Below are 26026 nucleotides of genomic sequence, written 5' to 3' on the forward strand. Positions count from 1 at the left end.
GGAAGAAGGGGGCCACCGTTGCCTTCCTGGCGAACACGCCCATTCAGGACATATGTCTGGCGGCAACTTGGGCATCTGTGCACACGTTCACAAAACACTACTGCGTGGACATTCAGATGAACAAGGAAGCACAGGTCGGACAGAAGGTGCTTCAACACATTTTCAACGACCAACGCTCATCTACCACCCAGCCACCACAAAATTAGGAAAACCGCTACAAAGTCTATGCACAGCATAGTGAATCCAGAAAGATTCACGCTGCAAAACGAATAGTTTCTTACCTGTCGGTGTAGTTTTGCAGCTTGAAGATCTTTCTGGATTCACTAGCGAACCCACCCACCTCCACCAGGAAGATGAGGCTGGAGGAAGAGGTGGTAAAATTGAGAAATCAGAAGGACTGAAAACGTACAGAAAAATGAACAATAAGAATTAATCAATCGCCTAGGGTTAAAAAAAAAAAAAAAAAAGAAAGGAAAAAAGAACCCGAAGATGGCGCCCCAAAGGTGGGACGACGTCACGGGAGGTGCACCAAATGGTGGGTCGTCGCCGCCCACCTGGGCTACAAAAAAAAAATACAAAAAAAAAACAAAGAAAAGACTACGAATCCGGACCCAACCACAAGATCGCGGAATAATGCACAGCATAGTGAATCAAGAAAGATCTTCAAGCTGCAAAACTACACCGACAGGTAAGAAACTAATCGTTTTCCTCCATAGGATAAAATTGCCTGGTTTTCGCCGGAAATTCTTCTAAGTGTCGATTTTTGAAACTTACAAATAATCCTTAAAAATCGCCTGTGTAACAAAAATGATTTCTTTCAACTGTTTACAGGAAATGCACCAGGGTTGAATCCAGGATCCAACCTTGAGTAAGAAAATAATTCGTAAAGTAACTAAAATTGCATTTACTTTAAAAGTCCCATTGAGCTCAATGTTATAATTGTGTTTGAATTGTGTTGCCTTTTGCAGCTGTATCTATTGCATTCAAAAGTCTATTGCCTATTGAAAGTATTTAACTAAAGCATCTCATTCTGAGAAAGTATATTTTGATATTTAGGAACAGTATATACAGAGCCACTTTCTTACATTGGTGGGTCAGCGGTGGATACAAACTTGCATTTGTTGGACTACTTGGTTACCATCTGATCACACAACAGAACTCTTAAAATTGCCTTTAGAATTCTGATTGGTCTTTCCAAAATACTAAAAGTCTTGTCAGGGCCTTGCTTAAGTCCCCTGACACTGTGCCGGGAGGCAGTGCTGCCATTAAGAGTATATGGTACTGGGAGGTTGTCAACACGAACTCCATAGCACCATGATGGCAACACTGAAGCCTGAGAAGTTTGGTATCAAACTTCTAAGCACATTACACCTGCCAGTGTGAAATTTAATGTACAATGCACGACAGAGGGCAACTTAGAGTTTCCCCCTGATCCTAACCTACAATCCACATCCTGTCTGAGAGGCTGCCTAGGCTGCCACACAACAGACATGTTGCTGACCCCTGGGTAGAGAGCCATCCGCTATCCTGGGCCTGCATCAATGCACATCCTGGGCGAGGTGCTAGGTCTCCTCCCCACAGGATGGGCAGGGGAAGCTTCAAAGGCATTCCGCCTTTGTGAGCTTCTCTAGGCCACTTGCTGTACTCAGCAACTGGCCCCCACCGGTTCTGACCCCCACTCTTGCGGGAAACCCCAAGGGAGGGAAGGGCATGTGCCAGCCTCTGCCAACCCCACCCCTCAGGTGGGGGAGGCGATGTGAAGCACTTCTCCGGGCTCTCGCCATCTTGAAGATGGGGAGCCCTGCCCAATCAGGACTAGGCTACTGCCCCCCTCCCACAGGAGAGTGGCAGGATAGGGGGTGTACCCACCCCAGGGAAGGGACCCATTGGTCTCTGCCCTTTACCTACCTGTAACGCCCCTAAATTTAGTATTTAGGGTCTCCCTAAACCTTCCTTCCCCGGATCCCGATACCGAAACAAGCAAGAAGATCAAGAAACCAGAAGACCTGCCGTACAGCTGCTAACAAGAGGAAGACACCACCTGATTTGGCCCCAGCCCTACAGGCCTGTCGACCCTCGAACCTGCTCCAGCTAAACCCCGGCGTCTCCAGTGGTCAGCAACCTCAAAAACCCCGGAGGACCTGACTGCCTTGTGACTCTAAAAGACTGGCCCCACGTGCAGTGGTTCTGCTCAAAGCAAGTAACAGACCCCTGGCGCCAGCCAGTAACCGGGACTCCTGCACACTCTGCACCCGCCAAGCCTGGCCAGTGCCGGAGTGGACAAAGACCACGTGGACGTCCCCCTGGCGTCTGTGACCCCGAATCCAGCACCCAAGGACACTCCTCGACGCTCCTGACGACGCCTGCAGCCTCAACACCAGAGACCCCCCCCAACCGCGACCAGCTGAGGGTAAGATTTCCCGACACGAAAAGACACCCCTGCACCCGACGCCCTGCGGCCCCCTGTGCCCAGCTCCTGGGTTCCTACCTAACCTACAGCTTCCCAACTTACCTCTCGAAGTGGTGGTCGCACCTGAAGAATCTTCGTCCCCGAGCTTACAGCCTTTGTTCGTCACTGAGCTTCTCCATTGAAATCCATTGAGCGCTCAACGGCTCAAAAGCACCCTGCACCCAGCCTTCCGAGTGTCCCTGGGAGTGCAACATCTATCCTAATCTACTTCCCCACTTGCCCTGAGTAAGTGACCAGGAGCCCTGCTCCCACAGCCGCGTGGCCTGCTTGCCTGCAGCCACCAACCAAAGGCCCCCTGCCTCCCATAGAATAACATTGGGCCTAACTCTCTCTGCACCCAGCTGCCCCTGTGCCGCTGAGGGTGTAACAACTGTACCTACCTGACCCTGGGAGACCCCGGAGTCTATGCCCAGAACCTTAACTCTGCCAGTCGAGTACTTACCCAAAAGCCGATAACTCACTTTTTCTCCATAGGGTAACATCGACTGGTTTCACTTGGAAATTCTTCTAAGTGTCGAGTTTTGAAACTTTAAAATATTCACTAAAAATCAGCCGATCAACGAAAACAAAATTACTCACCTGCTATCAGGAGAGAACCCAGTGCTGGATCTTGGTGCCCAGCACTGACCCTGAAAAGTAATGACAACCGTACTTACCGATAACTTGATTTTCCTCCATAGGATAACATTGCCTGTTTGCTAGAAATTCTTCTAAATGTCGATTTTTGAAACTTACAAATATTCCTTGAAAATCGCATGTGTAACAAAAACGATTTCTTTCAACTGTTTACAGGAAATGCACCAGGGTTTAATCCAGGATCCAACCCTGAGTAAGAAAATCATTAGTAAAGTAACTGAAATTGCATTTACTTAAAGTCCCATTGAGCTCAATGTTATAATTGTGTTTGAGTTGTGTTGCCTATTGCAACAACTGTATCTATTGCATTCAAAAGTCTATTGCCTATTGAAAGTATTTAATTGTTGGTTCTAAAATAAAACAACCATATATTTTTATATACAAACCATTGGACTAGAGTTCAGTTCTTGAGTGTGTGGGACCATTTGCTGACTGAGTGTGTACAACAAATGCTTTACACTGTCCTCTGATACTGCCTTACTGCTCGACCAAGCTACCACTTAGAGAGTAAGGTTATATCTAACTTTAGCCTCTGCCAAACCTCTGGGGACTGTGGACTGTGGACTCTGTGCACACCGTACCTATTTGGGAACAGTATATACAGAGCCACTTTCTTACATAAATGACTTATTAATGCCACTTAAAGAGAGACTGGGGAGACTAGAGGATGCAATGAAAAATGTTATTTTTTTCGGCGAAATATTGTCTAATGTGGGTACAGTAAGGGAGGTAGGTCCACCAGTATTAGACTTGAGGCAGAAAAATGTAGTAGTTGGCCCACACCCCTTGCTGAGATTATGGCTTATCCTAGTCAAGCTCCAGTGAGTAACGCGGATGGCAATGTGTATGCGGTTAATAATGAGTCTTCTACAATGGTATCTGCTGTGGGCCAACCCTTACAGAGAATTACTAACAAACAACTCTCTAATGTTAATGTGTCTTCACAGGAGCTTGTTACTATTAATTTGCCACCTGCCTGCTGCCCATATGTGGCAGTACTGGTTAATGTTCCCATGCTGAAACCTGGGGTCAGGGAGACTCCTGGATGTCTGAAAAATAAGATTGTCTGCTGGCTTAGCTCCAAACGCTCGTTTTCACCTGCTAGAGCACACCAAATTTTGTTTACAAGGAGAATGGGGTGGATCAGACCTCTAGAGAAAAATTTCGAGGGCCGCTGCATAGTTATTAATTTTCAGAATCCTAGAGCTGCCAGAGACATTCACACCAAGGTGGGGCCACCCCATCCGATGTTCAAGTTATGGGTATACTCCCAATGGGGTTTTTCTTATTGGCATTTACGGAGTCTAGGCCAACATCATGATGGTGCACGGAATCTGCAGGCACCAAGGGTGATGCTGAGATTACACCAGCCATATTGCCCCGACTTCGAAGTGCCCAATAGATATCAGGTATTGAGTACCTTAGATAATGATGAATGATTTAGTTGGGGCCGATACTATGTCGGGGGCCCCGGGAATCATTCTAGACAGGATTTATTTACCATCCAGGTAAATTATCTGCCCCCCAAATAACATCCTAGCCCCTGTAATACCTTTACCTGTGCTCCAAATGTGGATTCTGTAAGTGAGTACTTTGAGGGAGGGTTTAAGTTTGTAACATTGAATGTGAATGGGCTAATGAACAAGATAGGAAATGTTGACTGGATTAGCACTATATCTCGATACGATATTATATGTATACAAGAAACCTGGTGTACAAGCCCAGTACACATAGAAGGGTTCTCTTCATATTTTTTAGAAGCTTTAGTGTCGCAAGCGTTGCGGGCGAAAGGGGGACTTCAGATGCGTATCTCAAATAAAATTTCTGTATAAGTTAGGATTTCGTCTGTGGCCCCCATTCTCCATTATTGTGGTTGAACTAAAAGGGAGGGAGAGACCTAGTAATCGTACATTTTTACACTATTATCTTTGATTCAACATGTAGCAGTGTGGCTACAGCTCTTGGCCATGGTCTCGAAGCCTTCTTAGGTTTTATTCATACGTATTTTGTATTAGTATGGGAAGGTGATTTTAATATTGAGGCATGTGCATTATCTACCACTCAGGCATGTGGTGGTCATATTTATCAGGATGGGGTTGGTAATGATAATTTTTGCCACAACGAGTATGGTGAATCACTGAATTCTATTCTCTCTAAATATGATATTCAATTACTTAGGTCTGGCTGCGATATAAATACGGAGCTCACCCCAACATTTTCTGGGAGAAATTTGTTTTCTATTATAGATCATGTACTGGTGTCTGTCTCTGCTAATATGTGTGGTAACCTAAGTATTGTACCTTCAATCTTTAGCGACCACAATTTACTTACATTACCCTTCTGTTTTTTGGGGCCAGAGGCAGGCCTCATTTCATACAGTAAATAACACTAACCCCACTGGGGTAAAAGATGTAACAATTAAGTGGACAGGTATTGACTCTAGTGGGATCCTGCAGAAAATAGTAGTGAATAATTTTAGGGAAATAACTCATGATGATATTGTACCAAACTTCTTTGCCATATTATCATTACTAATAAATCACTCTTAACCATTACCCAAACACATCAGGGAATAAGAGAAGAGGATGGTTTGATAGTGCTTGCAGTAAACCCTTACAGTCACTTAAATATGCTCGAACTCTCCACAGGATATACTGGCCACAAAGTCTCTGCGGAACAAGTACAAATCAGCTATAGCTATTAGGAAAAAATCACTCCAGGATGAAGCATGGGAAAACTTGGCCATCGCTGCAGAAAATAGGAACACCAACTTTTTTTGTGATACAGCGAATGCACCCTTTTAAAACAAGCATTTGCAATGCAATAGGTCTCGCATTTACACGAGTTTGAGCTAGAGGCATTGTAAATGACAATACCTTTTATTTATGTTTTTTTATTTAAAACATAAATAGAAGGCATTGTCATTTACAATGCCAATAGCTCGAGCTTGCGTAAATGTGAGACCTATTGTGACTCGGGCAAGTGTTGCATCGGAGAGGCGCAGCGGGCTGGGGCCAGTGACTAGAGTCCCCCACGAGGCGAAGTAGAGTGTACGGGCAGACCCGAGCCTGACAGGAGAAATGCCACACAAATGCACACTGCCCGAAATGTGGCTATTAGCGAGAGAGGGGACTATATTTAATATACACCAACAACCTAAATCCTTCTACACTTCATATATTGTATCCCTCTATGAAAAGGCCATAGACTGAATGTGCGTGCATGGTGCTATGCTGGGTTGTCAATAAGATGCTTTTTTTTTTTTTAGGTGTTTTGGGCGGATTTTTTTCTCATTCTTGTAGCCGGCACTCGGCCAGGTCATGTGTGTCCGTAGGTAGCCAGAGGCCTGCACTTTGGAGAAGGAAGGAAGTAGGGGTGTGACAGGGGTGACACGGTGAAGGGAGAGGGAGGAAGTGGCAGTGCAGTGTGCCCGCTGCGCCGTGAGGACTGGTTCATGCGCTTCTAGCCACTGCGGGTCAGGGCCGAGATGTCGACCTAATGCACGAGCGTATTTTTAAAAATATTTCTTTAATGTCATTAAATATTCAAACATGTATCACCGTTTGAGAGGTTTTTTTTTGCACAGTGGTTTGTTTTTCACTCGCAGCCCCTCCCCCCGGGCTCAAGCATCCACAGGGACTCCGCTCAGCTCTTACGCCAGTGCATGCAGACAGCGCAACCTTTCACCCCGCACAGCCCACAGATAGGCGTTTCACCCACTGCAGCTCATGCTGAGTGGATCTGTCACTCAGACCCTGCAGGTTACACCAGTGCGAGATGGTCTGGACTCTGGAATAACTTCAAACAAAATGGAAAGATGGCGCAGGGCATTTTCCGCCAATGTCCAACAGCCCCATTCCCCACATTGCAGTGAAACCAAGCGTGCATCCTTGTACAGCTGCTAGCTGAAGGAGCGCGAGTGGCGTTTTAAAAATGACATGCATTGTAACATTTTGCTTTTCATTTCCAATTAGTCTCATAAAGGCATCAACCCCTGTTTAGAATGAGCTAGCACAGTGCTGGCTGTTGATTAGCGCAGTCAACGTGTAGAGCCTGCTGAAACTGAGATAAAACCATCCTTCTGCAGTTGTGGCTGAAATGTGTCCAGTTTTTGGAGCACAACTGAAGACGCTATTTCCAAGAGTCAACACTGCACTCAATCCTATAGGCTCCGGCATCCGACCACAGAGCTATCCCCGAGCTGATAGGGTCACGCAACAGACTATGGATTGCATTCTGCACGATCGTGCATGAAACCCCGGCATGCACCTGGCACACACCACTCTCCTGGTGCTCTTGCATGTTTCACGAATCACGGCTCTGATTGATCGGAAGCAATAGTTATACATCCTTCTTGTGCCACTCGTGTCGCGATATTACCACAAAACATTCAGCGGTAAAATGAGGTGGACGGGCGGGTTAATGGCCAACATGTAATTGTGGAGAACGTGCAAGTGTAATTGTTAATTTGTGTGCTCGCCTGTTAATACATGCAAGCGTGTATTGGGTAAAATTAAAAAAGCACTGTGTGCGTGTTAGACCTGTCAGCCCTTTGGGTGGTCCCTCCTCCTCATTATTTATTTTGCCTCAAACCCTGTTAGAATTTTTCCTTTTTGGGAACCACCAGACTTTTTAGTGTTGATGCAGGGTCATGGAGCCATTTTCCCTACCCCTGGAACTTCTGTCTGAGGGCCTGAGACGCAAAATGGAGGCCACCTGTGACATCATCAGAACCCACTGGAGATTTCTAGAACCTTCTGCAACATTCTAGAACCCTGTGACAGAGGGAGAGGCAGTTTAGAATGTTGGGAGGCCATCTCAGAGTGGCAGTTGGCATCTGACTAGAGAGGAGAGAGGAGCAGTTCAGAAGGAGGTCGGAGTAAGGCAGCAGGGGTGAAAACCAGTGCTTGGAGTGGGGTCCAGAAACCCACCCTTGATGCTAGTCCCTACTGACCAAGCCCAGCCTAGAGCCCTGTGTGGGATCAAGATCAGAAAAACCATCTTAAGGACCTAAATATTGTGAAGAGGCCTTAAAGAGGAAGGACAGCAAGTTCCTGACCTGTTCAGCAGTGCTCTCCTGGAGTCCTGACGTCGAGAAGCCTGGAGACCTGGAGCCCGAGGTGGAGAAACGGCGCTGACAGAAAGCAGACGTCGTACCCGGAGCCACCAGAGGTCGAGTGAGGGCGCCGACGGAGGTCGTGGAGAGGCACCGGAGGTCGAGTAGGAAGTCACCTGAGGTCGAGGTGAGGCGACGACGGGGGAGTGAAGTCCGCCCTCCGGAGTCGCCGGAAACCGAAGTGAAGCGCGCAGGAGGTCGGGAGTGGAGGTCGCACTCCGGAGTCGCCTGAGGTCGAGGTGAAGCGCGCAGGAGGTCGGGAGTGGAGATCGCACTCCGGAGTCGCCGGAACCCGAGGTGGAGCCGACGGAGGTCGGGAGTGGAGGTCGCACTCCGGAGACACCCGGAAGCGGGGAGACCGTGACCCTGTGACGCCGGAACACGACATCGAGCCAAGGCCGCCCAGCGACATCGATCCGGAGCCGCCTCACGGCACCGACCCGGCGTCAGGTAAAGCAGATCGACGCGACATCGAACCGAGGCCGCCCAGCGACATCGAACTGGAACCGCCAGACGGCATCGACACGGCGTCAAGTGGAACAGATCGACGCGACATCGAACCAGAACCGTCTCACGGCGTCGACCCGGAGCCGATCATCGTGAAAAGGGCAGTAAGTGGTAGAAAGGGCATCTGAGGCCCTGTGGAGCCCTAAAAGACCATTCTAGGGGCTAGAGGGGTGTTTGAACCAGCCTGGGAGTGCCAGGGGTGAACTGAGACTGGTGCAGTGACCTCTGTGAGGGGTTGTGTACTTTTGGAGAACCAGATCCTTAGGTTACCCTTATTCTACCTCAGTTCAGGCCCAGCCTTTACCAATCTAGGTGGGACACCCCCCTGTCATCCAAATGACCACAAGCTGTACTTGGGCATAGTAAAACCAAACTACCTCATAAATGTGATCTGATTTGCAATTGTTATTGATTGCTTATATTATTTATTGAAGGTGCTTTATTTATTGTCTGACTGTATTTATTCCTGCATTGTATTTATTGTCTGACAGTATTTATTTGCCCTCTGTATTTATTGCACCTATATTTATTCCGTGTTTATTTATGACCTGATCCTATTTATTGAAACCCCACTGTGGTATTATTTATTTGACCTGCCCTTTTAAAGGAGAATCTTATGGTACTGTATTTATTTTATGAACCCTGCAACTAAGAGAAAATAAGATAAAGACAAACTACTTTCTTTCATAATTTTTACGGTGTAGTGTCGTTTTTGGAACGGATGAACGCATGGTTATTTTGAGGGTGTGACGTACGCTTAACACGGTGCCTGACCCCCAACCGCTCGAGCCAAGCTACCACTGTGCTTGGAAACCTGGTGACTGCTGACCCGGTTGCCCGGTTTCCAACAGTGCGCTAAAATAATGTCTGTGCGTGCGAGAGACAAGCCCAGCTGGTAAAGTGGTCCGGACGCGTCTGCCCGCATGCAAGCGTGTATTGGGTAAAATTAAAAAAGCACTGTGTGCGCTAAAATAATGTCTGTGCGTGCGAGAGACAAGCCCGGCTGGTAAAGTGGTCCGGACGCGTCTGCCCGCGGCGCGAAAGTAAATTTGGCGTGCGCGTTTGGCGAGGGAGCGCATTCCAGGTGGGGGAGCGGACCCTTTGAAGTATGGTGCCGAGGCTGTGACACGTGCACGCGCCAGTGGGCTGAAGCGCTTCCCCAAACGGATTGCATGGCGCCACGATGCACGTGATTGTGCGCGTGCTCGCCATGCAATCCGCTTTTGGGAGCACTTTGAAATGCCCCTGTTACTAGAGTCTCGCATAGCAATTGCGTAAACGCAATAGCTAGGCGAGACCTAAAAATGATGACATCCCTGAGTTTTGCTCTTTTGCCCCTTGTGATAGATGGGTGACCCATTTTTCTGAAATTTTTAGACAACTTAATAAGGACGCCACAGAGCATGAATGGGAGCCACCGTGTGAGGAGGAGTGTCTTACCCTGAACATTTCTAATGGAAAAGTGCATCTGGGCCCCTGACCCAGATGGTCTGCCAGTAGAAGTTTTTAGGTCTCGCCTGGCGAACACAGCGCGAAGCGCTGTGGCCAGCGAGATCTATTGTTGCTGACTTGCCTCGGAAGTGGGACAGGAGATGGGCACGCGCAAGGCTTTTGGAGGATTTGAGCCGGTGTACGCGCACGTGAACATGCACGTGCACACACGCAATGTTCACATCTCCTGTCCCGCTTCCGACGACATGCCAGCCCCGTTGGAGGCTCCGTGTGGGCTATTGTTGGCGTAAAGTGTAATTCTGAGCAACAATAGCCCACACGGAGGCCCCCCCCCCCCCCAGCCCTTCTTTACTCACCGGGCTGCTCTTCTGCAGGGGGGCTCCTGCTCGCGGCTGCAGCACTTCTCTTGCAGGGCTTCCCTTCACTATTTGGAGACCCGCGCTGTCGTGGTCATCCTCGGCCGCTGCACTCTTCACCCGGGCCCCCGCCTGGGACCCGGGGCTTCTCTCCACTCCGGCCGCCACCGCGGGGCTCTCCCTCCAGCATGGGAGCCCCGCGTTAGCACGGCACGCCGGTTTCTGTTTTTGCTGGAGCAGGCCCCGCCCACGTCCCGGGCAAGGGCGCCTGACTTCCGGCTTGAAGACTAGTTTTTTAATTGTATCTGTCTCCCCCTTCTTTTTTTTAAATGTGTCTCTTCCCCCGATCGCTGTTTATTTTTAATAATTAACTAATGAAGCCCATGCCGAGGCTCGAACCCTGTTCTTTAGCTCCTAAGTCAGCAGCGTGTACAGCCTGCCATCCGTTTGGGTCAGGTTACAAATGCTTTCACTTTCGGGGCGTCGCTGCGGCGTTTTGTTTGTATAGCGGCCCATTTAATGGTTCTGTGAGTTTGGTGTTTTTTTATTCGAGTGTGCGAAATTGAATAGTTAACGTGTTCTCTTGGTGCTGTGGAGGGTAATTTGAAAGAAGTGGGATGCGCTGTGATATTCGGAGACCATTTGCCTTTTCTTCGTGACGGTTAAGTTTGGCTTCCTAATGTGTTATATATTGGTATTGTGAGGATTGGTGTGCGTGAGGAGTGTGAGGTGTTGCTGAGAAGCATCGCTTTCTCAACAATGCGACTTTCATGCGGGTGCAGAAACTAGTGCAATCAAAGTTCATTTTGAGAGAACCAGAACAGTTTCCTAGAATTTAACTTGTTGACTGGTTGGTTGAATTTTAATCCTAGCCTCCCGACTGGACGACATTGTTTGTGATCGTGGGCAAATGACTTGCTCTGTGACTAAGTTCCAATATATGACGACGATGGAGCGCTTACAATGGGGCTAAAGGAACCCTGGGATTAATCCCTCTTTGAATGAGTAGATTTAAAGTTCGAGTGTATACTTTTACGTATTTGTTTACCTTGAAACTTTCTTAGGAAACAAGCCTGCAAAACTGTCATTGGCGGTTTCCTTGTCGGAGTCGTCGTCCTCATTGAAGCAATCACTGCACATGCTCTGCGTGACAAGATGTGCTGGGGAGGATTCGTTTTCATTGTGTTGTCTTTCCTCTATTGATTTACTCATTTTTTCTGCACCCCTCCAGGGGACGACGTGCTCAATGAGGAAACGTAATGACTGGCTGAAACTAAGCAAGGTGTGCCAGAGTTACATCTATCCGTTTAAATAAGACTCACATCTGCCGTAACCAATCTGTGGGATGAACAAAAGCCTGGGAAAAGCAATATTTAGCATGCGCGCTCACAATTGGTAATCGCTGGTTTATTCACATGCAAAGGATGTGATTGCTCCACAGACAGGTGTGAAAGAAAATTACCGCTTGGCACAATGAAACTACACGAATGTAGCGACAATTTCAGATGTTTCCCACCCATCTCTCCCCCGCCTCTTACTTTTCTCACTGATTCCGCCCTTCTACATCCACCCCTTACCGTTCCCTCTCTCTTCTCTGTGTAAGGTTTTATGATTGTTCTTCCGCTCTTACATCTACATGTCCCATTCATGTACTGCCATTCACCTCTCATTTCTTTCTCCAGCTTCCTAACTTATTTTTGCTGGTCTGTCCCTTTTACATCCATCTGTCCTCTTTGACCCCCGTGCCTCTTACATTGTCCCGCTGTTTCTGCCGCTCTTATATCCACATCACAAAAGTCTGATGCCGCAGGGACGCACACATATACCGCAGCAACTCAAATGGACTTGGGAACCTGCATATCCAAGCAATACCTGGTCCCCGTCAGAATTTTTAATGAGCAACACCATTATGCTTACTGATCTGTGAAAGTTAAGTGCATTAACGCATTTAATAACATGAAGCCTACATGAGTCTTCTAAACCTGAACAACAAATACATAACCTACATGGACCACCATGATGCGTCCATAGATTGTTTTTGCATTGCAATAATAAATATATAAAGTATGACAACACAACGTGACACCAAAATATATATCAGTAGCTTTGGGAGCAGCTTCACCCTGACTATGCTTTTTACAAGTATCCCCGGCCTCCAGCATGTAACTCTACCTTTCTCTAACTCTCTTTTCAATCTCTATCTCATTCTCTTTCTCTCTCTCTTCACTCTACCTCACACTTGTTTTTAGGGGTCGCCATCTCATGATTTGGGAACAGGACTGTTTTTTGTTTCCCCCCTCCTCCTTCCTCCCTCCTGTAGACGTTCGCTCTGCGTCCCCCTGGCCCTATATTTTGGGAATGGGTTTTCGCTTTTCAGTCTCATTAAAAATGACCCTTAAAACGCTGTTGGGCTCAATCAGCTAAAACACAGCAAGCAGCCTGTGAGTGCCTAGAAGCAGGGACTGTTCAGCTACCTTTTTTCTGGCTTAGAACTTGAAACCTCTGCTTCGTGTGCATGAACCCACTGGGCAATTCTCAGAGTGAAATAGACTTTCGAGCACATTTACATTAAAACAACGAGCGATGCTGAGCGCGCTCCTAATGTGGGTGTCTCTCAGGTTCTAGGGCTTTTTTCCACCCCCAGGTCGCGGCGCTTAGCCAGGGTGCGGCGTGTGCACGTGGGTGCCCTGTGAACGTGCACGCATGTCACCACTGCTGGTGACGAAAGCGGGGTTGGGGGCATGCATTACAGAAAGAGCTGCGGACACAGTCACAACAATTGGGCTAGTCTTGACAGACCAAACAGTACGCATGGCCTTCTAGGCGTAGTGCGGCTACCTTCTATGGACTGCAGAGGCTCGGTATAGCGCTCCGGTGCCCACATCTGGCTTCTGAGAGCTGTGTGCATGAGACAAATATAAAAGCAGAGCCGTGTCTTCCAGAGGTGAAAGCCGTGGGCCGATAGGTCTTCAGTAGAGCCTGTTTTACCCCCTTCGTGGCAGGTTGAGTTTATGCTACTGACATTGTAAATGACAATGCCTTTTATTTGTTTTAAAACCAAAACATAAAGGCATTGTAATTTTACAATGCCAATAGCTCAAACTCTTATAAATGCGAGACCTATTGCATTGCAAATGCTTGTTTAATCTGCCCCTGAACTGTGGGGTCCTATTTTAACTAGGGTGTTTAATATAGCTGCAATAGATATGATCCCTTATTCTTGGAGCGTATCTACTATTGTACCCATATTTTAAAAAGTGGATAAAGCAGACCCAAAACTTATCGCCCTATTTCCATCCTAGAATTTTCCGTGAAAGTATTGAGTAGAGTCCTGTTAATAAGATTGGAGGAATAGGCTCAAGAGCATTACATTTTATCACCGGTACAGTTTAGATTCAGAAAAGAGCTGGGAACTATCGCACAATGTATTAATTTAGAGTTACTAATTGGCAAATATACTAGGGCCAAGGAAGGCACACTTTATTTTTGCTTTGTTGACTTAAGTAGTGCCTTTGTTAGAGTCGACCATAATTTACTTTGGTCAACTCTGATCTCCCTGGGAGCACCCAGGCCAATTACTGACTTTCTTTCCCGTCTTTGAGAACCTGACTAGCCAAGTTCGGTTAGGCCCCCAGGGGGAGTGTTCGACCAAATTTAAAGTGGGGCAAGGAATTCGGCAAGGGTGTGAGCTAGCCCCAATATTATTTTCCCTTTTTAGGTCTCGCCTGGTGTTAGCAGCGCACATGCGTTGCTCTCGCCATGCGAGGGCCTTTTGGAATCAATACAGTTTCGGAAGGGACTTTAAGCCCCGCCCTTGTTTTCAATTGGCACGCGTCATCGTTCATGTTAAACGCTGGTGCGTGATTGAAAACTGGGCTTTTCAGTTACTGCCTTGTCCACTTTTAGGACGGCCCATCTGGACAGGCCGACGCCATCTTGTTCTTTTCTTAGTTTTAATGAGCTTTCACACCAGCACTCTCATTCCCTGCAGGGCTGTTTGCATTGTTGAGATGCTTCCTGTGCTCTCCCTCTGCGAGCAACGGTGCGTGCAGGGGCCATCTTCCTGCATGAAATGCGCCCCGGACACCGCCTCGGTGAGATTAAAAAACTGGTACAGTTTGAGAGATACAAACTACTTAAAGGAGATTGTAGTGTACGTGCTCGCTCGCATGCGAGCTTCTAACTGGTCACCGACAGGCGGGTGCACGGCAGCTGCACAAATGCCACTTCACAGGTGAGCGGAGACGCTTAGACACCAGTTCCCTGGAGGAAGATTGAAGTGCTTTGTGGACTTATTAGAGGTAGGATGCTTGTACAGCATATTGTAGGGTAGCGTTTGCATACAACATCAGTGTAGACAGTCACAGTGGGGATTTTCTGGTCGTCCAGGGGTGCCAGCATCGGTTTTGAGCTTACAGTTAGTTTGGGCCCTGTGAGACGATCTCTACTAGCTCTGGGTGTCCGACACCTGGTTTTGATTCCGGTCAGGGGCCCATCTTGACTCTGTAGCTTCAAAGTTTGGATTAGGAGCATAGGGCAAAGGTCAGTCTACTTCAGTCATGTGCCCCCTTCAGTGTGAGTGGCAGTATTATGCCTGTGCACCAAAGACAGTTGTGCCAACAATTGTCATTTTGAGTGCCCTGTACTGTTGTTTTTTTTTTTTTTTACTTTTTTTTTTTTTTACTTTTTTTTTTTTTGTGAAGGCCCGGCGGGGTTCCAAACACTGCTACTGAGGACTCACTCCATCTTGCAATGTACTTCATCCCGTACAGGCACTGCCCGTATTGTACATTTATGGATACGTTTTAATCCCCTTTGGAAGTTTCCCGCCTATGCGTGCACATGTTCTAGCAAGGGAGGGCAATCTTTGAATGTTTCTGTACAACTTCTTTTTTTTATATTTCCCTTTTTTCATTGTTTAGTTACAAGTAAACAACATTCATAACAGTACGGTGATACATCTTACACAGCATCCCCATGTCCCAGGCCCAATGTTTTAGTAAATAAGATTTACAAAAACATTTTTTAAAAGACGTGTTGGCAAACCCAAGAGGTTATTAGCAAACGCTAGCTCTTTGGCTTTTTGCCAGTGTCTATTTTTAAGTTTGCAAGTCAGGATAAAGGAGAACAGCAACACACACCATCATACATATGCATTGAAGCCTTACTTTGTTATGGAATGAAGTACAGATCGGTGCTCTGTAATCAGAAGGGCGCACCTTCATTTTAAAGAGACTGACTACTGTCAGTGCTTAATTTGAGCCGGTGGTTTCCTGTGCTCCGCAACGGTACTTAATCATGAACACCTGCGCTTATAGTGCAAACTTGAGCCAAATGTATTGGAGCGCTTTTCATGAGCACCAGTTAATGACTTGTGTTTGGTAGGCACGGGAGTTCTGTGTTAGGCGGCGCTAACTGGAGAAATGGGCTGGTGCAAACCACCTCCTGACGAGAACCCCAGCACTTTTTTTTTCCTTCAAATTAATTACTGACTACTGTCCTCTTTTCTTGCTGTAGAGGACTGACAGTGGTGGCACTGAAGTGATTATAATTGCAGGAAAGGTATTTTGACCAGATGCATGCTAGTAAAGATGGCTTATTAGCCTCTTCCGTGTTTTTATAATGTATACCAGTCTCCTACAACTGGGCCCTTTCCTTATCCATGTGGGACAAGGATGTGACCTGTGCCGATTTATCTGCATGGGTGGAAGCAGTGTGTCAAGTGTCTGGGGTGCATGTGGCCATGGCCACTCTGGCTTCCATTTTGTTTGGACAGACTCCAAGTGGGGCCTAAGGTGGAGGGTCAAAGGGACAGCTCAGGCAGCCAATGGGAATTGGAAGTCTCCAGAAACTGATGCACATTCTGTTTGGGGATGTCATAGGGGCAGTGGCATTCCAGAGTGGCATCTAGTAGGTGTCAATTCCATTCTGAGACAGGATTAAACATTAGACAAGGTTTTGTCTTGGGGTTATGGATTGACTCTTCAGCTGGGCAAGTACAAATTCTTGGCTAGAGAGCTAGAGTATTTGGGGTACACATTCTCTAGAAAGGTAATTTTTCCTAAAGATAGCTTGATTAAGGCTATTACGGAATTGAGCACACTGGCCAACAGGATCAACTCGGACCTCATTTAAGTGTTCATGAATATTCCTGTTTTGTGATTGATTGCTCTCTCTAGAGCACTGCTGAACAAGGGTTCACATGGTTACAAGAGCAAGATGATGCCTTTGGCAAGCTTAAAGAAGCCGCTGTAAAGGCGGCTCCTTGTTCTCAATCTGCTAATAATATTTTTTTTTAACGGCTCTTCGCGGTTTGGTCTGTCTTTCACTTTGACTTCTTTGTTCCTCCTGAAGTACTTTCCCCTTTCTGGTCTGCCTGACTCTATCTGCATTCCTTTTCCCTGTTTACCTTTCCCCCTCTATCTTCCATTCCCCATAAGATATCTGTCTTGGCTATGCAACACACTAATAACTTTTGTTATTGTGTAATCTCATGTTTTTCTCCTATGCCTTTACTTGTAACTGTAATTTTTGTAATCCTGTAACTCACTGATCATCATGTAAAGTGCTCTGATACCTCCGAGTCTAACCAACGCTATATAAAACTCTGCAAATAAATAAATAGACGAGCAAACTTCTGTTCAGGCAGGAACACCTGGTACACGGTTAGTAAAGTGAATTCTAGGTTTGAGCAGTGCTTTAAATGGGCAGGCACTCTCCCGTACTGAGAACAAGCACTTCTCAGCACTACTGTAATACATTTAATTGGAGAGCACCGGCACTTCTAAGGAGCAAACAGGTACTCTAAAGAGAGAATACCTGCACTTCTATATTTTCATTTAAAGCACTGGGGTTGAGACTCACCAGAGACACCCTGAAGAGCTGAGGCCGTGTAGGTGGTCTCAATAGCATCTCCCAAAGTAGGCCCCTTTGACGTAATTGAAAAGTGGCAGGCACATCCCAGGTTCCACTGTGGCATTGGATACCACTTGCCTACACATGTCAGGCCAGGTGGTAATGCTCTGGCTTGCAAGGGCTTTCAGATACTGTGGGTGGACAAGGCTAAACAGACTCTAAATGATGTCCAAACGCAGAGTTCTCCAACATATATTCATAAAAGCTGGACCCATAGCAGATTTTAAGGATAACCACTTAGTAAATTAGCTTAACTCAGACATTTTCCATGTAAATACATCTTCTATGGATATCCAGAAATTCTGGCATCAGCCTGGCCCTGCTAAATGCGGAGCTGAAATCAGAAGTGAATGCCACGTTGCTAGAATTAAATGTCAAAAATAATGATTTTACATTCCTAAAGTCAAACTTGTGTGACCTAAAAGGTATGTTCAGGAATTATTTTGTGATAAATGTCTTGTAGGTACATCTAATTCAATGCAGTTTCCCTAAAGATATATGCCTGTATCAAATTATCTACTCAAAGTCATGGCATCTGTGTCTTTAAAAAACACAATCATTGAAAATGCAATAGGTCTCGCCTTTGATTAAGTTAAAGCCATTTGCTTTGCTAATGGTATTTTATTCTAGCTTTCCATTATTTAGTGTATATTTGTGATAAGTGCATATATTTGCTCTCCCCTCACCCCTTTTGTCTCCCTCATGCTATTGTAATACTCACTATACAAAATTAACACACATGCTATTCTTATATTTATTCACCTCCAAAATCTGAAACACTGCTCTTTTCTTATTAACGCTATGCTTTAAACTACTACACAGCTAACAACACAATTCTAACTACATACAACTACAACATATTACAAATATACACTAAATAATGCAAAGCTAGAATACAATACCATTTGCAAAGAAAATGGCTTTAACTTAGTCAAAGGCGAGGCCTATTGCATTTTCAATGCTTGTTATTAATGGGGTATATAATTAAATGCAATCGGTGCAGGCAGATGCCCTTCGGGCGGCTGGTCGCCCGATACCTGTATTGTTATAAGCCGACAATGCGGTATTACTAGCACAAAGCATAGTTGGCCTTCAGAGACTGTTTTTATGACCTTAAACAAAATGGTAATCAACAAATCTAAAACTTTCACCATGGTCTGTGTCCCTAAGCATAAATCCTGTTCATCATTTTTTATTGATAACACCCCAATTGTTTTAGTGAACTCGTTTTCAATTTGGGTGTTTTATCTGCGAGCAATGGCTCAAGGTCACTACACATTTTAAATATCAAAGCTAAAATGAGCATGACTTCACAAGGGATTTTTAAATTTACCTCAAAATTGGGGCACCAACCACTTAACAATATGGTAGCTATATATAAAGCAAAAGGAGTGACTACAGCCCTATAAGGGGCAGGTCTTTGGCGTTTTACAAATAGCACTGCCTTGCAAGTAGAAGAAAATAGCTTTTTAAAATGTTTATTATGCCTGCCTTCTTCTGTATCAAATACTATTTTAAATTGCGAGGTCGGCCTACAGTTTTTATAAGCTCTTCTTTTAGCCAGACCTCTGTTATTGTGGGCCTCTTTATGGACTAAGGAAGAAACTAGTTTTACTAGAACAATCATTTCAGACTGTTTAACCCTGAAGGATGCCCTAAGTATCCCCTGGCTACTGTGCATTAATTCCTCGTTTGCCAGGCTGCTCAATTTATCTATCTGATCGAAACCTACAAAGGTATTATTATTATTAACTAAGAAGAGGATTAAAGAAACCTTTCTTCAGTATAGACTGGATCAACTATCGATGGACGATAGGAATACATCAATAGTTGCCTTTTACAACTCTTTGAACTTGGAGGTGGGGGAAACAGCTATTTATCATATGTGACAAATATGCAGTACTATTTTGTTCTGATAAGAATGAGGTGTGGCATTGTGCACCATTTATTTGTTTTTCCAGCAATTATGTACCGTCCACCTGATACAGCTCTTTGCCCTTGCGATAACCAAAGCAAACAAAGCCCATTGCACTTCCTATTGTTCTGTGAATTTTATCAGAATCTTAGGGGTTTTTAGCTTAAACCTATGCTTGTTGCACATAAAGTAGCAATGAAATATCTGGTGACTCTAAGTGTACCTTCTGTATGTTATAACGTTGCCCCATTTAATTTGAAAGCTATTAATGTGAGGACATGTATTATGTAATAGTGTAGCAAATTAATTATCTGTGTATGTATCATATCAAAAGGTTTATTTGTTTTAACTGTATTATTCTATATGCACTTTTATGGCTGTTTTTGATGGTCGAATAAAGTTTTACAACGAACGACTGGTCTAAGAATATTCTGCTTGAGTTTCATTGTTTCGGTTTGTTACTAAAATTTAGCTTCGTCCTTATCTTTACTAAATTTCTGTGTTCTTGTATTAAAGGTGCAGGGATTAGGAGCATGTTTTAGGTCTGATCAAATTACTGTTATACACTCTAGTCAAGAGAATCTAGGAATAATAAAATCCTATTTGATCTTTCGGCAGTGTTTAATCATTTCACTGATCAGTGAAATGACAGGCTTATAAGAATCTTGGCCCTTATGTACTATTACACTTAGCCACAGGGTGGACAAAACTCTTTGATATAACAGCTCACTTTTCTAACAACTCACAATTGATAGCAGATCAACTTCCAAACACCCTACGCTTTACACATTTATTGGAAGGTGTAGTAATAGGAACATGTGAAAAGAAACTGGTCACTCTGTACATAGACTAGTGGTGAAAACATAGCGCAAGCTTTCCACATACCAACAAAATTCATAGCTACAAGGTGTCCCATTAGGTGTGATACCTTCAGTGAATTCTGGCTTTTTAACCAATTGTACTTTACTGCTGGGGTTTTTGAGTTCATTGTTATAATGTTAACAGCAAAAACGCAAGACCCAGAATACAATGAGGTGTCTGTTAAAAGACTAAGAATGAGTTAGAGTGAAACATTTGCTGTGGGAACACTTGGCAGCTATGAATTTCTACACAGCAGAAACTCCACCTTAATATCAGCAAAGAGTGCCGAAAAGCAGTTTTGGACATGCTTAGAGCATCAAGCTACAGGTGCATTAGAGTGCAGGGCTACAAATTAATTTTGTGTCATTCAAAATTTTAAAGGCTTCACAAGTTACTATGCTGTTGGCTGGGTTGACTACTATACAACATCATAATGTTCAGTAAGGAGTGGGTAATTGACCCCGAATTGTGTCCAGGAATTTTTATTAGAAAATTCGTGTAGAGCCCTCTTACTTTTAAGACACATTAATAGTCCTGTAAACCAGACAGAGTACTGACCGTGACTGTGAGAGAGGGTAAAACGATGTGAGTGAGAGTGAAATAAAGACTTTCTATATTTACAACAGTCTAAATAACTTAATTGGATGGACACAATGCCAAAGACATAACAATACATAACCTCCATTACTTCTCCTTTAAATTAAATATGTTCTTTATAACGGTCAATGGAAAAAACAATCTTAGTAAACACTGGATAAACAAATTGTGTCTATTCTGGGGAATAGCCAAAGGAACACACACTTATAAGCACTAATTTTAAAAGATTTCTAAAACACACTGAGAAAACGCCATTGAAATCCACAAAAAATAAAAATGAAAACAGAGAGCCTACACATGTTCCATTGAAGCAAATGAGGTGGGTGTGCTTGCTACTAAACAAACACTATTTTGGGCCTAGGGCCATTTTAACAATATTTACTGGTAAGTAAAGTTGTTAGGGATTCCAAGCCTGATCACGAGGAATGCTTCAAACCTAAGACTCTATGAAATAAACCAACCATGGAGAAGTTGACTTACAGGGCTGTAATTAATTTCTTGGCTGCTAGCTTTCTTGTTATGAATAAATTGCCCTGGTCTATTTTCTGTGAACTGTCTCTAGACATATACTCATGCAAAGTCGGGTAAGATTGGCACTAGGGCATGTAATCTACAGAAGCCTTTACTTGTCCTACAATTATATTATAGTCTTCACTTCCTTCAACATAATCTCTCTTTTCTATTCCATCAAATGAGTGTATGATTCAGCCACAAAGGGAGGAAGCCCTTTCTTGCTCCCTTCCCTCATCTCAATGTCTAAACTTTGTATCCTTATTAGTGAAATCCTGAGTTATGAGCTTTACGGAAGGCTTCTACTAAAGTGGGAATCTGGCATTCTCTGGAAAAATACAGTTCCATGTACAGACGTTCTTAGTGCCATTTTTTGAGTATGCTATTTCTTATATCTGTCAGTCATGAGTTCTGCGATTCCATTCAAGAGAATTCTTTAGGGTGTTCAGTAATCATCTTCTCTATAGGCTACATCAACAGCAAACCTATCTGATAACTTTTTTCCTAGTAGAACATTTACTAAACAGCAGTTAAATATCTTGAAAATTACTGGGATAGGCACTTCAGAAGGAGGGCATGTGGTATAGGAGGCATAATCTCTTCTATTCATAATTATATTTTTGTGGTCCTATTGACATTAAATAAAACCTTGAGAATGATTCTTGGGGACACTTGAATTAGTTCATTACAGTAGAAAGTATATGTAAATAAAAAAAACATCACCCAGTCTACCTTACAGAAATACCAGCTCTTGATACTAGGAGACAGATACATTTTTAAAAACCGAGAAGAAATTTTAATTTTAATAGTCAGATTAACTTTTCTTGGAGAGTGTAGGTTATACAATAATGTGAATATCAATAGGCAGACCAATGTTTCGTCTTTACATTAAACACAGTTGAAAGCAACACACACATTAATACGAGTGTTGTTGTGCACATACACAGAAAGCTTAATGAACAGTTGTGCTAGGTTTCAATTCTCCTAGGCTACGTCCGATTTGCAATGTGACCACCTAGTGCTGTAATGTGCATACACCCATTTTTTTTTTGTTATCGTTTAATGTAATTGAGTAAAGTAAATGAAATACACATTTCGTCCCAATGGTAAAGCATCAATTTTACATATGCATTAAGCAACTGTATTGTTTAATGTGTAATTCTTTCAGTTGCATCAGATTTGGATACCCCACTGGGACTGCCTTTCATATTGGGCTCTAGGGCGCACAGTGCAGGTTTCTGATACTTTTTGGATTGGTGTCAAGTCATCTAATGTTAATACATTCATTGGATTCATTGCACAGGGGAGTCTAGCACACAGGCCTAGATATTGTAGGTCATGAACCGCATATGAGAATTCACTTGCTAACAAAGTGATAACTCGGTTGTTTAACAGCTTGTTGGTTCTTGGTAAAAGCAATTTTGATAACACCCAGCATCTAATTAAGTTATTGCTGCACTAATGCTTATTTTGACCCCTGTTGTTCATATGTTACTCACGACTGCATGCAATTTTGTACAGGTTCTCAGCAGGTGAAAAAGAAATCCTTGCATGTAACATTAGTTTCCCCAGGAGTAAGCTGTAAAAATGAATCCTTGCAGTACTCCTGGTCTCTGCCCCCTTCACCTACAAATCAAACCTTTAATTATTTGATTGTAAATGTATACTAGTATGCCAGTGAGCAGAACCTTTTTTAAACATGAAGTCCTAGAAAAATGTACACAATCATGCTAATGGTGTCGGACATCCATTCCCAGAACATGCAGTATTTACTACTGCACCCATGCCAGAAAGCAATTTTTCCAGGTAAGTAACCCACCACACAGCTCTTGTTACATTGAAACCCAATGAGCAGCAGTAATTCAAGCAAATGTTTTTTAGGTAATATTCAGCATCTAAGATTGCACCCTCTTTTTCTATCTAGAATGGTTCTGCAAGAAGACCAGTGGCAGTAGCAGCGCAGCCTGGTAGGAAGAGAAAGGCCAACTGTTTGGGAGGGGACGAGGTAAGATAAGTTGTTTGTGTGGATAAAATGTATATGGCTGAGGAAAACAATTAACTTAATTATTGCATTAAGTAGATAATCATCTGCTGCAGTCATAGCTTTACAGATATTCAACACATCAAAGCACGTACTGTTGTCTCATCTTTTGTTACCTGACAGTTTAAGCTTGAGATAACAAATTGTAATTTAGACTTTGCAGCATGCGATTGACAGGCCATGCCTTGGCAAGCGTGCATTATAGTCAAGTTATACGGGAATTCAGTTCTAGCCTTAATTTAGCATGTTGCATCAATCTTTCTATACTAATACCGCCTTTTAAACCAGATGCAGATTAAACATGACCTACTGCTCATAAACCTCGCAACACACGTTTGTTGAATTTCACATTTCGCTTCCTATATTCAGAACAATATAGTGCCCTATAGTCCGGTTCTCCAGCATGAGTTATAAAGATTTATGTGTTAAGTATATTCATCTTGCAACGGGCAGGTCACATAGTGTATCTCAGCTGGGAAAAAGGTATGGGGGGGGATTGGCAGAGCTACTGGGGCATATAACTGATTAGGAAAGGCGGATGTTCAAGAGGTGCTTTCCATGTATTAAAGTTAGGTGTGATGGAAATTGGTTATGGACTGTTGGGGCAAGACAGGTTATGTTGCTCGCTGTATACCCACTCTTTTTATGTATGTGGCATATTGCCTCAAACTATTGTACAATGTCTCCTCCGTCTCTGTGCTGTCTTTTGAGCACTTGTTCAATAAAACGCATTAAAAAAAAAAAAAGAATCTTCATCTTGGAACACTTTTTGTTATCAACTTTTTTAGCTTTTCATCATCACTCAACATAATGATTTAGTTTGGCCTCAAAGATTTTTAAGAGTTGCCCTAGTCGTTTGAGTGTTATTTTCGCTTATGGTGTTTCAAAATCATCATAGACGTTAGGTTTTAGGACTCCTTGACTAATAATAGTCACTTTTTCTCACATTGAAGTAGTGAATTATTTTCCTCCTAGTCTTTATGGATTTTTCTCCGTTTTATTTTTTAATTTATCTATGAAGTTTCATAAAGCACAGTAGAAATTCCAGAAACCGTGTCAGAGCACTGTAAACATAATTGCTAACAAATACAAAGAAGTCTGTATGTGGTGGTCAGTTTCCTCACAGGGTGTCTTTTTGGCCAAAGCACATAAAATATACAGAGGTGGCAAACATCACACAAGTGTCCCGGCCCTGGACATAAGCGGTGTACCTGCACACACACATGGAATATGTAGAGGTCTGTCTCCTTGCAAGTGGTCTTAGCACCAGGTGAAAGAAAATATATCTGGGACTAAAACCTGCGTAGTTCAAGAAATACAGGTTTTCATTTAGATAAATGTGGAGTCTGAGTGTTCAAATCAAGGTCATTATGTGTTACATCTCTCAGCAGGGTACGACTATAAAGGTCGAGACCTATTAGAAATATGTTCAAATAGCACTAGGTACCAGTAAGTGTTTTTTCAGTGGTGACACGAAAGTAGAGAGATATGTGACCTGTCTTATTTGTAAGGGGATTGAGTTCCATTTTTGAGCCACTTTTAGTTTTAGTTTTCCTTTAGGTTTGAGTTTGCTTGATCCCCATTTACATTCAGTTTGCTGGCTAAATATGTGGAGGAATTAAGATGAATGACGTTTTATATCAAGCATTCAACTTTGAAGGAATATCATGGGTCCACTGGTATCCAATGATAATGATATGAGCGAGAATGACAAGGTGGAATTCGTTGATGGTTTGGCATGGTATCACTGAACTCCACTTTAACGTGCTGTTTGTGTTCTGGGGGAACACGTGGAGGGCATTTGCATAATCCATTAGTAATAGTACTAAGAGTTGGATTGATCCTGAATCCAATTCCAAGTAGGGCTCCTGGAACCCCATCTTTGGGTGAGTAAAGTGAGGCAGGAATGGTTCCATAGAGAATGGGCTCTCAAATTTAGGAATCTCCCCCATTTACATATTAATCTTCATTTACGGAAAGAGCAGTACAAATATCTCCTACAATTGCATTCTAGAAATAAAGTTGTTCTTCCTTATAAAACATCTGTTGAATTGTCTTGAAAATGTTTTCATTTAGACATACATGGATCACCAGCCATGAAAGCCTGAGTGCATGTAAATCTTTTTTTCATGTGGGTCTAATTCCTCCTTCTACCTTGTCTGAGAAACAGTCTTGAGTTTGAACAATGAGCTCACCCCAGTTTGTGGTAGTCACTGACCATGAGTATTGGTGGTATGTGCTGCTTTTTCCGTGCATGTATCTGGAGTAAGCATACTATTGTGTTTATTAATTTAGCCTGAACCCTTAGAGAATGTGTGCCCTTTTACTTAATGTTTTTATTCCCTGCAGAATTGGCCCTAGATTATGGATTTCTTAAATACAAAAAAGCTCACAGTGGTGGTTTTAGACTTATCAAAAGGTTGTGGCTATCACAAGTCTTGTAGTATTATTTTTTATTTTGGCCCAAATCCAAAATGTCAATACCCTTATAAAGGCCATCATGTGGTAATGTCCAGAAATAATCTGAAGTTGTAGAATCTACCAATATGCCATTGTGGCCTTGTTAAATGTAACTTTGAGTGGGCATTGCATTTTCTACTGTGCAATGGTAAGGCATCCAACCAACTGTGCATTAAGATCTGAATCAATA

At 43.7% G+C, this 26026-nt stretch overlaps 1 protein-coding gene across 11 annotated transcripts in view; it reads left to right on the top strand.

The window, feature by feature from the left end:
• The window catches only part of KAT5 (lysine acetyltransferase 5), a 688762-nt gene that overhangs the window by 308187 nt on the left and 354549 nt on the right, over positions 1 to 26026 (top strand). For all 11 annotated transcript variants that reach the window (XM_085625846.1, XM_085625847.1, XM_085625849.1 and 8 more), the window contains one exon: positions 23260 to 23340. In XM_085625846.1, the coding sequence (XP_085481972.1) occupies positions 23260 to 23340 (81 nt within the window). The remainder of the gene's footprint in view (positions 1 to 23259; positions 23341 to 26026) is intronic.

Source organism: Triturus cristatus, chromosome 9, assembly GCF_964204655.1.
Source record: "Triturus cristatus chromosome 9, aTriCri1.1, whole genome shotgun sequence".
NCBI classification, from domain to species: domain Eukaryota; kingdom Metazoa; phylum Chordata; class Amphibia; order Caudata; family Salamandridae; genus Triturus; species Triturus cristatus.